At 44.6% G+C, this 14828-nt stretch overlaps 1 protein-coding gene across 5 annotated transcripts in view; it reads right to left on the minus strand.

Annotated features, from left to right (window-relative positions):
• The window catches only part of PAPOLA (poly(A) polymerase alpha), a 365046-nt gene that overhangs the window by 203380 nt on the left and 146838 nt on the right, over nucleotides 1–14828 (minus strand). For all 5 annotated transcript variants that reach the window (XM_033951973.1, XM_033951971.1, XM_033951970.1 and 2 more), the window contains one exon: nucleotides 7994–8066. In XM_033951973.1, coding sequence (XP_033807864.1) covers nucleotides 7994–8066 — 73 coding nt within the window. The remainder of the gene's footprint in view (nucleotides 1–7993; nucleotides 8067–14828) is intronic.

Genomic DNA, 14828 nt, shown 5'->3' on the forward strand with positions numbered 1-14828 from the left:
CAGGAGCGGTATATCAAATCTTAAATAAACACACAAGAATTTGTTATGAGAGCCCATCGTTGATGGTAGAATTGCAGACGACCTCCGATAGACTGAGAAAGAGGGTGTGGAATACTGGCTATGCTCTCTAGAAGCACATCATAAAGACTGTGCTGACTTTTGAGGAGCAGCTGACAGATTTCTGAGAATGCTGTTGCCTTTGCCTCTTCTATGGTGGCGGTTTCAAAGTAGAGGTGGCAGGATATCTCCACTTATACGAGTATGACGAAGTTCTTGGAGCTGCCTTAGGCGGTTGTGACTTAGGCTTATTGAGCGAATTCCAATTTTGCTCATGTTGGGTGAGCTTTTGGGTAGTTGCCTCAATCCTGTCCCCAAACAGTTCTTCCCCCAGACATAGGATTATCAGCCAGATGGTCTTGTAAATTCATATCCATGTCCAACACACGCAACCAAGCTATATGCCTCATATATATAACCACACAAAAAATATTCATGTACAAATCAACATCAGAAATTGTATGCGACACATTTCCAGCTTAACACGGATAAAAAACCTCAGTGTTTCCCAGGAACACACCTGGGAAACTTTCTATGGCAACTACTTCGTTGCCACAGAGAAATACATCCTCGATCTAAAAAAAAAAATACTTGAAAAAATAAAAAAAAAATAAAAAAAAAATCACCTCAGTTCGCAGTTAAAGCCAAGTACTATATGTTTACCACACTCTGAGGAATTATTTCAAATTTCCTTTTTAGATTTCCTGACAGGCCCCGTTTCGCAATGTTACTGCATCAAGGGAATATTTTAAACCATTGACATCTCAAAATGTTTTTCCTGCTGTAACTGACGCACTTTAAGGAACTGCTTTTGCAGGGTAGAATAGCGGTGGCAAGAATCTACCCAATGCTCAGGGCCTAAGCACTGTAAAGTTTCAAGTTTATTGGTTTTTAATATACCGACCATTAACGAGTATCTAGCTGGTTTACAATAAAACTAAGTGGGTCAGGCACCAAAAGAACTTTTTGAAGCCTGTCAGAGGTCTCGACATTGATGGGAAAACACAGTCTGTCAAATTAAACTCAATGATGAGAATCACAAGAAACAAAACAAATCGAAAATAAAATTTGATAATCGGTGTCCCTTACTCAGTGTCCTCCCCTTGAAATTTTTTCCAGCTGGGTGGCATGAAAAAGTATCCGGGTGGGGTGGGGAAAATTAAATGTGAAGTATTTTTATTAGTTCATTATTTTCCAATGCTCAATATGTCTTCCTTTTTAAGGTTTGACACTTGTGCAGAGTCAGCCCGGGAAATCTCCAAGCTGGTGAGTGGGTTTTTAAAAAAATGTTGAGCAGCGGCGGCAGCAGCAGGATTCGCGATCGAGATGAGAGCCAGGCAGTCATCTAAATTAGCCGGGTGGAGCGCCCAGCTAAAAGGCCCTAGGGAGAACACTGCTTACTGAAGATACAGCCTGGGTGAAGGGCAACCTCCTCAAACTTAGAAATTTTTTTTTTTTAATAAGAAAAGAAACAAGTAAAATTCAAAATTTTGTCAAAGACACGGTGAGCTAACGAGCACGAATTCGAACAAAGTTCAAAACGCACTTCTTCGCTCAGCAGAGAACGAATAATTGAGGAACCGCGAGCCTATGTCGGGTGGTCTTGAAGTTTCTTAAAACTTAAAGCGAGAGTTCACTTTCAGACTGTCCATACCAGGCTCCGTGGATGATGTCATCCATATGTGATAATATGCTGCTGCTTGTCCTAGGATAATCTGTAATACGCAGAAAAGGATCCTGGCAGGAGAACAAGCCTGAAGCTCCGAAAGCCTACAGGTTGAGGTAATAGCCACCAGGAAGACCGTCTTGATCGTGAGATCCATAAGGGATGGTTGGTCCAGAGGCTCATACTGTGGCCAAGCCAGAGAACGGAGAACCACGTTAAGATTCCAAGTTGGACAGGGAAGATGCAACGGAGGCCTAAGTCGCAGAGCACCCCATCAAAAATGGGCCACATCCGGACGAGCTGCCAATGAGCACCTCAGAAGAGGGCCCATCTGCATCCAGAGAGAAGCTACCGCTAGACCCTTCTTCAGGCCATCCTACAGGAACTCCAGGACACGAGGAACCGATGGAACAGACAGGTCCACCTGTCCCAGGCTGCACCAGGCCTGATAACATCTCCAAGTCTTCAAATAGGCCACCATTGTGAAGCAATATGACAATCACAGCTAAAGAATAGCCCTGGCTATTCAAGGCCACAATCAAGAGCCATGCTGTAAGATCAAAGCGATCCAGATCCTGCATAGCAATCGGACCCTGAGTGTGTAGGTGAAAAAAGGTAGCTAATGCCCCTGATCCTGCTGGAACCAAACCAAGTCTAACACGGCCGCCTCAGCCAATTGGGTGTGACCAGGATCACTGGACCTCCATGGGCCACTGTCTCAGACGCCCTATCATGCACCACAGAGGGAAGCCAGAGCTAAACCAGAGCATTTAGTCCCTTTGCTGTTGGCCTCTCAACGTCGACTGAAGAACCGATTTATTCTCTTGGCAGTCGTCATCTAATCTAATCTAATCTAAACCTTAAGTTTATATACCGCATCATCTCCATGAGAATGGAGCTCGACATGGTTCCCTGATTTACTATGCAATCAAATGCTCTCCGGGATCCAGAAACTGACAACTGAGAAAATCCACTTAAACATTGTCCACTCCTGCCACATGTACCGTCGGTAGCGCGCAGGACAATTGTACCCTGACAATTCTGCTCTGTCAAATGCGTGCACCAACAAATGCACGCATGAAGGGAGCAGGATTTTCAGGGTACAATTGTAAGTGTGATGGTTGGGGTTTGTGGCAATGTTAAAATTGAGACTGTATCGGCATCCCCCGAATGAGAGAGTGATTGAAGGGGGGAGGGTCCCCCCACACACCCCCTTAGAACAGAAGAGCCAGGCTTAGGGAGGAGAGCACGAGTTTTAAGTATACTCCTGATCCCCCTCAACAAGAGTGCGAAGAGTTGTAAGTGTAGTGGGGGGTCCCTCCCCACCCACCCCTCAGAGCGCAAACAGGAAGGCCTGATAGTGGTCAGAGCGGCAGTGCGCATTTGTCCTGCACATAATGTCAGGGTGTGATTATCAGTACACCAATTCCCAGCGCGCTTTTCATGGGTCACCACTGCTGACAGTGCCACAAGGTTTCTCTCCACCAACCAGAAGAGAAGCTGAGCCTCCACGCTCAGAGAAGAACTCCTCATGCCCCCTGCCGATTGACATAAGCCACCACCGTGGCATTGTCTGAGTAGATGCGGATGGCTCAAAGATGAAGGCGACCCTCAAAGTGGAGAAGAGCCAACCAAATTGCCCAAAGTTCCAAGCGACTGATTGACCACTTGCACTCTGAGGGTGCCCACTGGCCCTGAACAGGGATGATCATACACATCATTCCCCAGCCTTTAAGACTCACATCAATAGGCAGAATCACCCAATCCGAGATCCAAAGTGGAAGGCCCCTGGATAGCAAGAGGGGTCGCAGCCACCATGCAAAACTGTTCCGTGCTAGTTGTCCAGCGCAGGGGTGCATGTAACAGGTCCCGCTAGGGATTCCAGCATGAAAGCAGATAATCCTGCAGTGGATGCAGATGAGCTCTGGCTCAAGGGATCAAATCAATCGTTGCCACAATAGTCCCCAGAACCTGGAGGTAATGCCAGGCCATTGGGACCAGAGTGGTCAGAAGGTCCCTGATAACCTGTTGAAGCTTCTCTTGATGGGATACAGGCAGCAACACTTTGTTCTATCGTGTGAAATTGAACTCCCAGGTATTCCAAATCCTGTGTCAGCTCAAGGTGACTCTTCTTGAAGTTGATCATCCAGCCCAGGCACTGCAGCAACTGTACCATCTGAATAGCCTGATGCCCCTCAGACTGCAAGGGAGCTCTGATCAGCCAGTTGTCCAGATAAGAGTGAATCAGGACATCAAGGGTTTGAAGATGGGCCGTTGCCACCACCATCACTTTGGTGAAGGTCCTATGTGCCATTGCCAACCGAAAGGGCATCATTGCATACTGAAAATGTTGCCCCGAGACATGGATCATTAGACACTTCTGGTGGTCCACAAAAATGGGAATGTGGAGATATACCTCAGTCAGATCCAGGGAGGCTAGAAACTCCTCCAGTGTCACCAATGCTATCACTAAGCGCACCGACTCCATGCAGAAGTGTGGTATTTTCAGCGCCGCATTGACTGCCTTGAGGTCCAGAATCAGTTTCCAATCATCAGAGCCTTTCTTTGGAACAATGAAGTATATTGACTATCTCCCAGAGCCTGAGTCTCACTCTGGAATGGGTTCTAAGGATGCAATATCGACTAATCTGTGGACTGTGGCTTGCACCCAAACCACCTTCTCTGGACGGCCTGCTGGGAAATCCAGAAAATACTCCGTCAGGAGAACCTTCAAGACCCAGCAGTAGGAGGTAATGGTTTGCTATTCTGCCAGAAAAGCAGACAACTGCCTGCCTGATGAGTGTGTATCGGGGGGGGGGAGAAGAAGAGACACCGGCCTGACGTCAGAACTGCTTCTAAGCAGGAGCCACCGGATGACTCCTCGTGGGCAGCTAACATCGAGAACCACAGAAGAGTGGTCTGGCAGACAAAGAGGACCGCTGGCCCACGAAAGGGCCCGAGTATGGACAAGAGTGCCTGAAGGGACAAAAATTAGGATGCCCCGAATTTCTAGAATGGCGGGATCTATTCACAGACAGCGACTTAGCCCTGCAATCCTGCACACTGGCCATCAGGTCATCCAGACCCTAGCTGTACAGCAGCTGTCCCTTAAAGGGCTACCAGCTCAAGGTCACATTAGAAGACGAATCACCAAACTACTGCCGGATCCAGAGCATCCTGCGAGCTGAAACGGAATAGGCAGAAAGTTTAGTAAAGACTTTCAAGATGTCATACAAGGCATCAGCCATATAATCCATTCCCAAGTTTATAAAATCCAAGCCATGAAGCACCAGTGTGTCAGGATCATGGTGCAGCTTGGAATGGCATGCCCTGGCCACAAAAGAAGTGGCTGACGCCGCCTTAAGAATGATTAGATCACTGGTCCCTCTTTTAGATATTAATTCCCTTAACATTCTGATTCATTCACTAGTAATTTCAAAAATGGATTATTGTAACTCTCTACTAAATGGTATCTTTCACAAAGATTTAAAACGCTTGCAGCTTATTCAAAATACGGCCATTAAAATAATCTCGGGAGCAAAAAATACAATCATGTTACCCCTTTGCTTCAAAAGGCCCACTGGTTGCCAGTCTCACACAGGGTAACTTATAAAATCGCTCTTCTGGCATTTAAAACAACGCAGACCAACACACCAGCTTTCATAGATAGACTTCTGATTCCATATGACCCCCCAAGAACTTTAAGATCCATCTCTCAATATAACCTTAATATTCCCTCTTTAAAAATCATTGGCACGCGTCGCACCTCCACGTTTTCTGTTACAGCCCCTACAATCTGGAACGCTCTCCCTTTGTATATAAAAATGGAAAAAAACCTTAAAAATTTTAAAAGCAATTTAAAGTGCTTTCTTTTTAACGATGCTTTTAACTGAACTTCTTTCCCTTAACTATTAATTTTATACTGCTCCCCAGTTCCTAAGTGTTTTTCCCTTATATGTTCCTCACTTTTCTATTACAAGTGTATTTCTTCCCCCTTTTCCTTATGTTTCTATGGCCTACGGGTCAACATTTACCCAGTTTGTACGGTCTGTTGTCTTGTAGTTTACTATAGGAAAGTATGTTTAATTGTCATTTTTGTTAAATGTTAATACTTTTTACTTTGTACAACGCTTTGTAGTATCGAAAAGGCGTTTAATCAAAAATTGAATAAACTATAAACTATATATAAACTATAAACTTAAAACCAGCGGCTGCCAAATAAAACAAATGTTTAAGGACAAATTCCTCACGTCGGTCCTGAACATCCTTCAGGGCTACTCTCCCGTCACTGGGCAGAGAAGTACGCTCGATGTTCTGAGCTACCAAGGAATCCAGCTTCAGGGAAACAAAGCGCTTGTTAAAGGCATCTGCCAAGGGATAAAGCCACGCCATGGCACAAGCACATTTCAAGGGACCCTCAGGAGTCTCCCAGATGTATCCGAACAAGGTCAGAATGATCAGGAAAAGAGGCAGACTCTGGTCTCTGGTCACTCATGAAGGAACATTCTACAGTGACAGGCTGCTCAAACTGCAGCTTTAATTCCTGGAGAGATTCAGAGATCAACTCCACAAGATGTGTGTGCTTGAAAAATCTGCACACACCCCAGATCAGGGGCCCCGCACTGATCCGGATCCTGGCAATCCGCCAGATCTGCAGCCGCTGCTGTGCCCCCCCCCCCCAAGGGGAGGCAAAAGAAAAGACCCTGATCCACCAGAGCAGAGGTCCCTGTGACCAGCATGGAGTCTGTCAAAAGGGAGGCAGGCAGAGAGACTTTCTAACCAAGTATGCCTGATAAAGCATTATTAACAAAATCCGGGGAAAACCCATCCTCTGTGGCGGGAGCAGACCCCTCCGCACTAGTTATGGACAGTTTGGAAGAGTTATGAGGTTTATCTCTCGCTACGTACACTGCATTTCACAGCAACATTGCCTGCGCACTCCCCCCCCCCCAAATGTTATTTTCATGGGAGTTAGGGCAGAAGGCGCTAGAAGACCCTCTTTGGCGGTCAAATGCATCGAATCCGTGCAAGCCTCACACCCCTCGCAGGCTGCAGCGCATGTGGAACAGCTGCACATCAGACAGCTATCCATCACAAATGAAGCATGAATCCATCACATCCTGACCTGGGGAAGGGAAGCCATCTATGTGGTTTTCTTTCAAAACAAAGCTCGTAAGTATAAAAAATAACTCTTGGAAAAATCCAAGATGGTCACCATGGGTGCTGATTTTGACTAAAAATAGCCCAGGAAAACCACAAAGAACCTTCAAAAATGGCGATTTTAGGGGTGGGGAGGGGTAGGGCATGCAAGGAAACCACCCAAAAACCCCTCAATAAGACCCCCCCAAATTGCTGATTTAGTCTGTCCTCGCAGAACCATGTGCTGACAGAAAAACACTGCAGACAGAGGTGAAATAACTCACAGGGAGATCCTCTGCCTCAAAGAGCTGGAAAGCTAGACTTCGAATCTTCTGACTGTCCCACCAGCCTAACCTCTACGGCTGGATACCTCTGCCACCCTCAGACATGCCGCACAGATGCCTGTCTGAGGAACGCAGTCTGGCTTCGATCCCAGGCATGCCTCCACAGAAGCACGCAGCCTGTGTTTTACCCACTAGCGGACGAACCTGAGGTAAGCAAGCTCCCAAGTGAAAGGTCCCTGAACCCTGATCTGATGTGTAGGCTGTCCAAGCAGGGAACCCCCTAGAAGCAGACTTTTCCAAAAGTCTGCAACCTGCTAAAGTCAGATGTCTCCGTAGGGAACCTCCACAGCACAAGGGTAAGAACTGCAAATGCAAAGTCAAACTACACAAAATAAAACATAAGCAAAAAAGACAAGTTCCTACAGCATGGCTTGTAGGAAGAAAGACTGAGGTTACAGGGGTTACAAGGACAGTGATGAGGGGAGAGGGGGAGGGGTTTAAGTTTCTGAAGTCTGAGGCTTCCTACAAAGTTCTGGCGGGTAGACGGAAATAACCCACTGGTCCCAGAATAAAGTGGGATTGTACAAGAAACAGATTGCACTACTTATACTGACATATACTATTAAATTCACTTTCATTGTACACTTTTGTTAAAGAATCATTCATCCAATTGTGTAGCTTTCCTGCTTTGTCAATGAGCTAAATCAGAATTAAAATAGGCTTTCTGGCTTCCAGCTCCAATATTTACATTAAGGTTTTGCCCCAGGTTAAGTGTTCTTTGATCCCCAGACTAGCATTTCTCAATTAAATTGTAATTTTTGCAAATTAAAAGGAAAAACGTACTAACCCTTGGGTCCCATACAGGCAAATTAAGATTACATTCTTCTGGTTGTTTCAGTAGCACTGGATTTGGCCATTCCCTGTTAAGAAATAGGGGTAGTTTATGAACTGACTTGGATTACACTAACATTAACATGGGCTCCTGGAAATCCCTCTCCTGAGCTGAAGGCTGTATAATAGGGACAGAAAATTTTTCATTTTTCTTCAGTTTCAGTGCATTCTATTTAAACACAAACTAAAATGAAATAGTGTGAGCAAACATTGAAAGCAAATGAAATTAAAACTGCATCCCTTTTGTATAAATATGCAGTACAAATGTCTCTGCATACAAATTCTCAACTACTTATCACACACACAAAAATCAGCTATGTAGCCCATTCACTCATTCAGACTATTAGAATATAAGGAAAACTTTCTTCTTACCTGGATCATTTTTCTTTGATTCCTGCCAAACCAGTCCAGACAAGTGAATTTTATTATCCCCAACCCTCTCAGAGTTTCTCTACAGAGGCTTGTGCAGCTAAGAAACTAGCCAGGATCCCTATGCCAGAATTCTCCATACTTTTGCCAGCTGCCCCAAGGTAAGTCACCCATCTCAGGGGAGCATTTCAAAGCTGCTAATGAGGTAGGTATATATAATATACAAGTAGGAACCCATGCTTAGACACATCTTTGTAAGGCTGAATGACAAACAGAGCTTGCCAAATAGACACAAAAGGACCAAAGCTGCACTAAAGATAAATGGAGGTCACACCTTCTTAAAGCCTTAAAAATGAAAAGAAATGTAACTCTGTATGCTTTACAGGCAATAGACAGAGCCATGAGTCTTAGGATGATGTATTCATAATGGGACATAATCAGTTAATAAATGGGCAACTTCATTTATGGTCTCCCTCAATACTGTAGCCCAGTGGTCTCAAACTCAAACCCTTTGCAGGGCTACATTTTGGATTTGTAAGTACTTAAGAGGGCCGCAGAAAAAATAGTTGTCTTAGTATGACAACTTTGCATGAGGTAAAGCTCGTTATATCTTATAAATATTTCCTTAATTGCTTCTGATAATTTCAGCTAGACACAGCTGAAAGTAGTGCAACATGCAGAAAGTGAAGTTTAGATAGTTTTTTACTTTCTGCATGTTACACTGCTTTCAGCTGTGTCTAGCTGAAATTATCAGAAGCAATTAAGGAAAGATTTATAAACTATAAAGAGTTATACTTCATGCAAAATTGTGATTTCGATTTTAAAGTATCAACTGAAAGTGACAAGATTTTGGTGTAGTCCTCTAGCTTTTTTTGTAGAGGGGAGAATCAATATCCGACTTGTGCCTGGAAAAAACTTGAGCCTTAAGGCCCTGATTCTCCAAAAGTGCATCCCGATTTTAGGCAGCTGTAGGCGTCCTACAGCTGTCTAATCAGCCAATCGGGATGCACGTTTTTTTTAAAAAATGCTCCCCAGGCAGGCCTGAAGGCGCCTCCGGGAGCCTAGGGAGACCCGCAAGATGCCTAAGCTCTCCTACAGGCCTTAGGCGAACTTAGGCGGCCCTACGCGTCTCCCTAGTAGAGGAAGAGACGCTTAAAATGTAGGCCAGCAAAATGCTGGTCTACATTGTAAGTAGACGCGGCCGCTGTACTGATCGCGGCAAGGGATCTCCCTGCTGCAATAAGTATAGCGGCCGCGGCCGCCTGTCCCATCACCGACAGGAGGATGCCTAACTCCTCCTGTCGGAACCCCGGACCCCCCCCCCCCCCCCCAAACTCGTAATCACCGACAGGAGGATGCCCAACTCCTCCTGTCGGAACCCTGGAACCCCCTCCCCCCCCCCAAACTCGTAATCACCGACAGGAGGATGCCCAACTCCTCCTGCCGGAAAGCCCAACGACCCACCGCCCCAAATAATCTCCCTCCCCCAACTAACCTTTCAATGTTGGTCGGCTGGACGGGTCTTGCTGCCGTCCAGCCGACGGGCCCGCCTCGTGGAAATGAGACGGGCCCGCCCCTTCCCGACCCATCCCCGCTAAATCTAAGGCCTGATTGGCCCAGGCTGTAGAAGCCTGGACCAATCAGGCCTTAGGCATAGCGGGTCCGCCCATCCCCACTAATCCTAAGACCTGATTGGCCCAGGGGGTTTAGTATAGGCATCCCGGGCGTCCTATACAGAATCAGGGCCTCGGTGTCTTGCGGGCCTCGCCTTCAATATAGGCGGCCTGCCTGAGGAGCATTTTTTTTTTAAAAACGTGCATCCCGATTGGCTGATTAGACAGCTGTAGGACGCCTACAACTGCCTAAAATCGGGACGCACTTTTGGAGAATCAGGGCCTAAGTGTCCAGTGGTCATGTCTGCAACTGCCTTCAGCTCTCACCTCCTCCAGCACTGGACACAACCACCATCTTACATCAAGCAGTCACCGCTAGGAGAGGTGCCAAATTTCGCGAGAGTTCACGAGATTAAGTACACACACACAAGCTGCACTGCCTCCAATGGTTACCTTACGTTCTGGAACATTTCCCACCTCACTGCTGTAACCTCATGCATGTGCTTTACTGCGTCTATAAGCGATTGTCCTCTCCACTCCACCTCACAATTGCGTACAGAGGCAGGAAAGCACTTGCTTGAAGTTACAGCAGTGAGGTGGGCAATATTCCAGAACAACAGTAACATACCTAGGGCCTCAAAATAGTACCTGGTGGGCCGCGAGTTCCAGTTTGAGACAACTGCTATAGCCCCAACACAACACAAAAGTAACATATCTAATCTAATCTAATCTAATCTAATCTAAATCTTGGGTTTATATACCGCATCATCTCCGCAGATGGAGCTCGACACGGTTTACATGGTTAGGGAAGGAACGGAACTCCAGTGGAATTATATAAGTATGAGAGAAGAGAGGTTGGTGTGAGAGTGCCAGGAGCGGGACGGGGTTACGTTCTGGAGAAGAGCCAGGTCTTCAGATGCTTAAGGAATGGTAGAAGAGGCACATTTCAGGGCAGATGAGGATATAATCTTTCCAATATTGTTTTAGACCAGAGATAAAGCACTTCCATTACTTTGTGATTAAAAGTCAACCTATTCTTGGTCATACAGATAAAAACTGTCAACAAGCACTTATGTAAGCAAGAACATTGAAAATAAGGCTGTAAAATCTGCCAAAACACCTCTCTCTATTCTCACATTTGACCTTAACTCAGTCAATCTGAGGCAAAACTCACCTCCTAAGTGACCTTATTTAGACCTGCAAACAAGACATCCTTTGCCTCACTAAAACTTAGCTTTCAGATGCTGTCACCACATATTAACTAAGCCTCACCCCTTCTGGCCATCTCAACTATACTTGAAAACAGTCATGGTGGCAGTATTGCAGAAATCTATTTGTTAAGTTCACAACTCACAACTCAGTTTTAGCCATATTCTCAGCCACTTACAAAAACTCTACAGTTCAGACACTGTACTACTCTACTCTCTTTCTTCCTATATGCTGCACTTTTTCGAGGGAGTTAACAGGCAGATAGACAAAGGTGACCCGGTCGACAATGTATATCTGGATTTTCAGAAGGCGTTTGACAAGGTCCCACATGAACAACTACTTCAAAAATTGCGAGCCATGGGATTGAGGGTGAAATATACACGTGGATCAAAAATTGGTTGGCAGATAGAAAGCAAAGAGTGGGGGTAAATGGACATTACTCGGACTGGAAAAGCGTCACTAGTGGAGTGCCGCAGGGTTCAGTGCTTGGGCCTGTGCTCTTCAACATATTTATAAATGACCTGGAAATTGGAACGACAAGCAAGGTGATTAAATTTGCAGATGATACGAAGTTATTCAGAGTAATAAAGACGCAGGAGGATTATGAAGACCTGCAACGCTCGAGAAATGGACTGAGACATGGCAAATGAAGTTTAACATGGACAAGTGTAAGGTGATGCATGTTGCTAACAAAAATTTTGTACACGAATACAGGTTGTCTGGTGCAGTACCCAGAGAGTGATGGAAAACTGGAACGCTCTTCCGGAGGCTGTCGTAGGAGAAAACGCCCTCCAGGGATTCAAGACAAAGTTAGACAAGTTCCTGCGCAACTAGAACGTACGCAAGTAGGGCTGGTCTCGGTTACGGCGCTGGACTTTGACCTGGGAGCTGCCGCGGGAGCGGACTGCTGGGCACGATGGACCACTGGTCTGACCCAGCAGCGGCAATTCTTATGTTCTTCAACCCATCCATCCTCACATTCTTCCCTGAACCCGAGAGCACATCCACAATGCCCTTCTCTCCTAGCATTTTGCATTTTCGTTCTTTTTTACTTTTAAATGCTTCTTTCTCACAGTATCTCTGTCATCAAAAGTACCTTCATGCCTGACTTCTTTGAAGGCGTGAACAAACATGTAGATAAAGGTTAGTCGGTTGATGTAGTATATCTAAATTTTCAAAAAGCTTTTGATAAAGTTCCTCATGAAAGGCTCATGAGAAAATTAAAGAGACATGGGATAGGTGGCAAAGTTCAGTTGTGGATTAGGAATTGGTTATCGGATAGAGAACAGAGGATACAGTTAAATGGTCATTTTTCTCAATGGAAGAGAGCAAACAGTGGAGTGCCGCAGGGATCTGTACTGGGACCGGTGCTATTTAACTTATTTATAAATTATATGGAAATTGGAACGACGAACGAGGTGATTAAATTTGCAGATGACACTAAACTGTTCAAAGTTGTTAAAACGCATGCGGATTGTGAAAAATTGCAGGCAGACCTTAGGAAATTGGAAGACTGGGTGTCCAAATGGCAGATAAAATTTAATATGGACAAATACAAAGTGATGCACATTCGGAAGAATAACCCGAATCAGTTACCGAATTGGGGGTTAATGCCAAGAAAAGGATCTGGGTGCCATTGTAGACAATATGAGGAAACCTTCCGCCCAAAGTGGCGGCCAAAAAGCAAACAGGATGCTAGGAATTATTTTTAAAAGGGATGGTTAACAAGACTAAGAATGTTATAATGCCCCTGTATCATTCCATGGTGCGACCTTATCTGGAGTATTGCGTTACATTCTGGTCTCCTTATCTTAAGAAAGATATAGTGGCACTAGAAAAGGTTCAAAGAAGAGCGACCAAGATAAAGGGGATGGAACTCTCATATGAAGAAAGACTAAAAAAGTTAGGGCTCTTCACCTTAGAAAAGGGATGGCTGAGGGGGAGATATGATTGAAGTCTACAAAATCATGAGGGGAGTAGAACGGGTACAGGTAGATCAATTTTTCACTCTGTCAAGAATTAACAACAGGGTTTAAAAAAACAGGGCACTGGGAGGGGAGTGGCCAAGATGGCGGCACTAAGCAGGAAGCGTTGAGAACGCTCCCACTGCCAGACAAATTTTCTGCTACCGATAATGCCGCATACGAAACGAAAAGGTACTGTGAGGGTGCCTACCTCTTCAACACCCTCGCCTGCCTTTATCCAGCGAACGTTGGAGCAGTCCTTCCCAGCAATTTGCTCAGGATTGGGCGAGTTAAGCCCCACTGTGAGAACGAGTGGCGAGAACTCATTTTCGCTGGGGCAGGAGATCTCACTCTTGCCGGCACCCGTTGTCCTGCCTCCTTGTCCAGCTGATGCTGCTGCCCAGGAAGTGGAAGGAAGGGAGGCCGAAGTTGCTCCCGCAGAGAGAGGTTCCCTGGCAGATAAGCTTCTGCCGATGCAGACCAGCGTAGGAGAATCGTTCTCCTCCAACGAGGACACCCTGTCAGCTATCTTTAAGACGCTGCAGAAACTAGATGTTGCCACAGCGAAGATGGCAGAGAAGGTAAAGGCTCTTGGAGCCGTTGGACAATGTTACAAAAACTATTGAGCAGATGAATGTTGAGACTAAAAGCTCACTTAAGAAGTTGCAAAATGATGTACAATCACTAAATGATTATAAGAATACTGCAATAAAAGACAGTACTTTTTTGCAAAGGAGATTAGAAAATATAGAAAATTATAACCACAGACTGAATGTGAGAATTTTGAATTTTCCTAAACCCCCTGGAATTCTACCATATGATATGTTTAAAAAATATGTGATGGAGATCCTTGGTTATTCTTCAGAATTTACTCCCCCTTTGAATAAAATATATTATGTTCCATCAACTATTAAAAAATCTCAGGAGGCTTTGGAAGAGGAAAATGTTCAATCCACTCAACCACCACAGCTTGATTTAAAGAACATATCTGCTATACTTGAAGAATCTATCTCCGAGTCAACGCTGAGAACAACATTACTGATATCTTTTGTTTTTCAACAGGACATGGACGCATTTATGAAATTATACTTTAAATTTTCTAAAAATTTGTTTTATGGTAAAAGAATATGGGTGTACCCAGATGTGACAAAAATTACCAAAGAAAGGAGGAAACAGTTTTTGTCTTTAAGACAAGATGTAATATCTCCGGGTGCATCTTTTCTTCTGACATATCCTTGTAAATGCATTATAAAATACTCCCAAATTAAGCATGTGTTCTTTTCACCAGATCAGTTAAAATCCTTATTGGAGCTGAAAAGGATAGCTTGATGAAGTGTATACAGGTAAAATGAATAAGTAGTGGCAATTTGCGAATTAGTGTTAAACCTTACCTATTATCTTTACATTAACTGAAATTATTCTCTCATAATATTTAGGCTGTACTCCCCTGTTAATTGTGATCTAAGGAAGTCAGAAAAATTATTCCACTTTTATATTTTTGGATTTATATTGATATTACTTTACTGTATTTCTGTAACAAGAAGTTATTTTCTTGTAAAAATTTGATGAAAATATAAATAAAAGGAAAAAAAAAAAAAGAATTAACAATAGGGGACACTTGAAGTTAGAGAAATAA

This window comes from Geotrypetes seraphini, chromosome 7 (assembly GCF_902459505.1).
Source record: "Geotrypetes seraphini chromosome 7, aGeoSer1.1, whole genome shotgun sequence".
NCBI classification, from domain to species: Eukaryota; Metazoa; Chordata; class Amphibia; order Gymnophiona; family Dermophiidae; genus Geotrypetes; species Geotrypetes seraphini.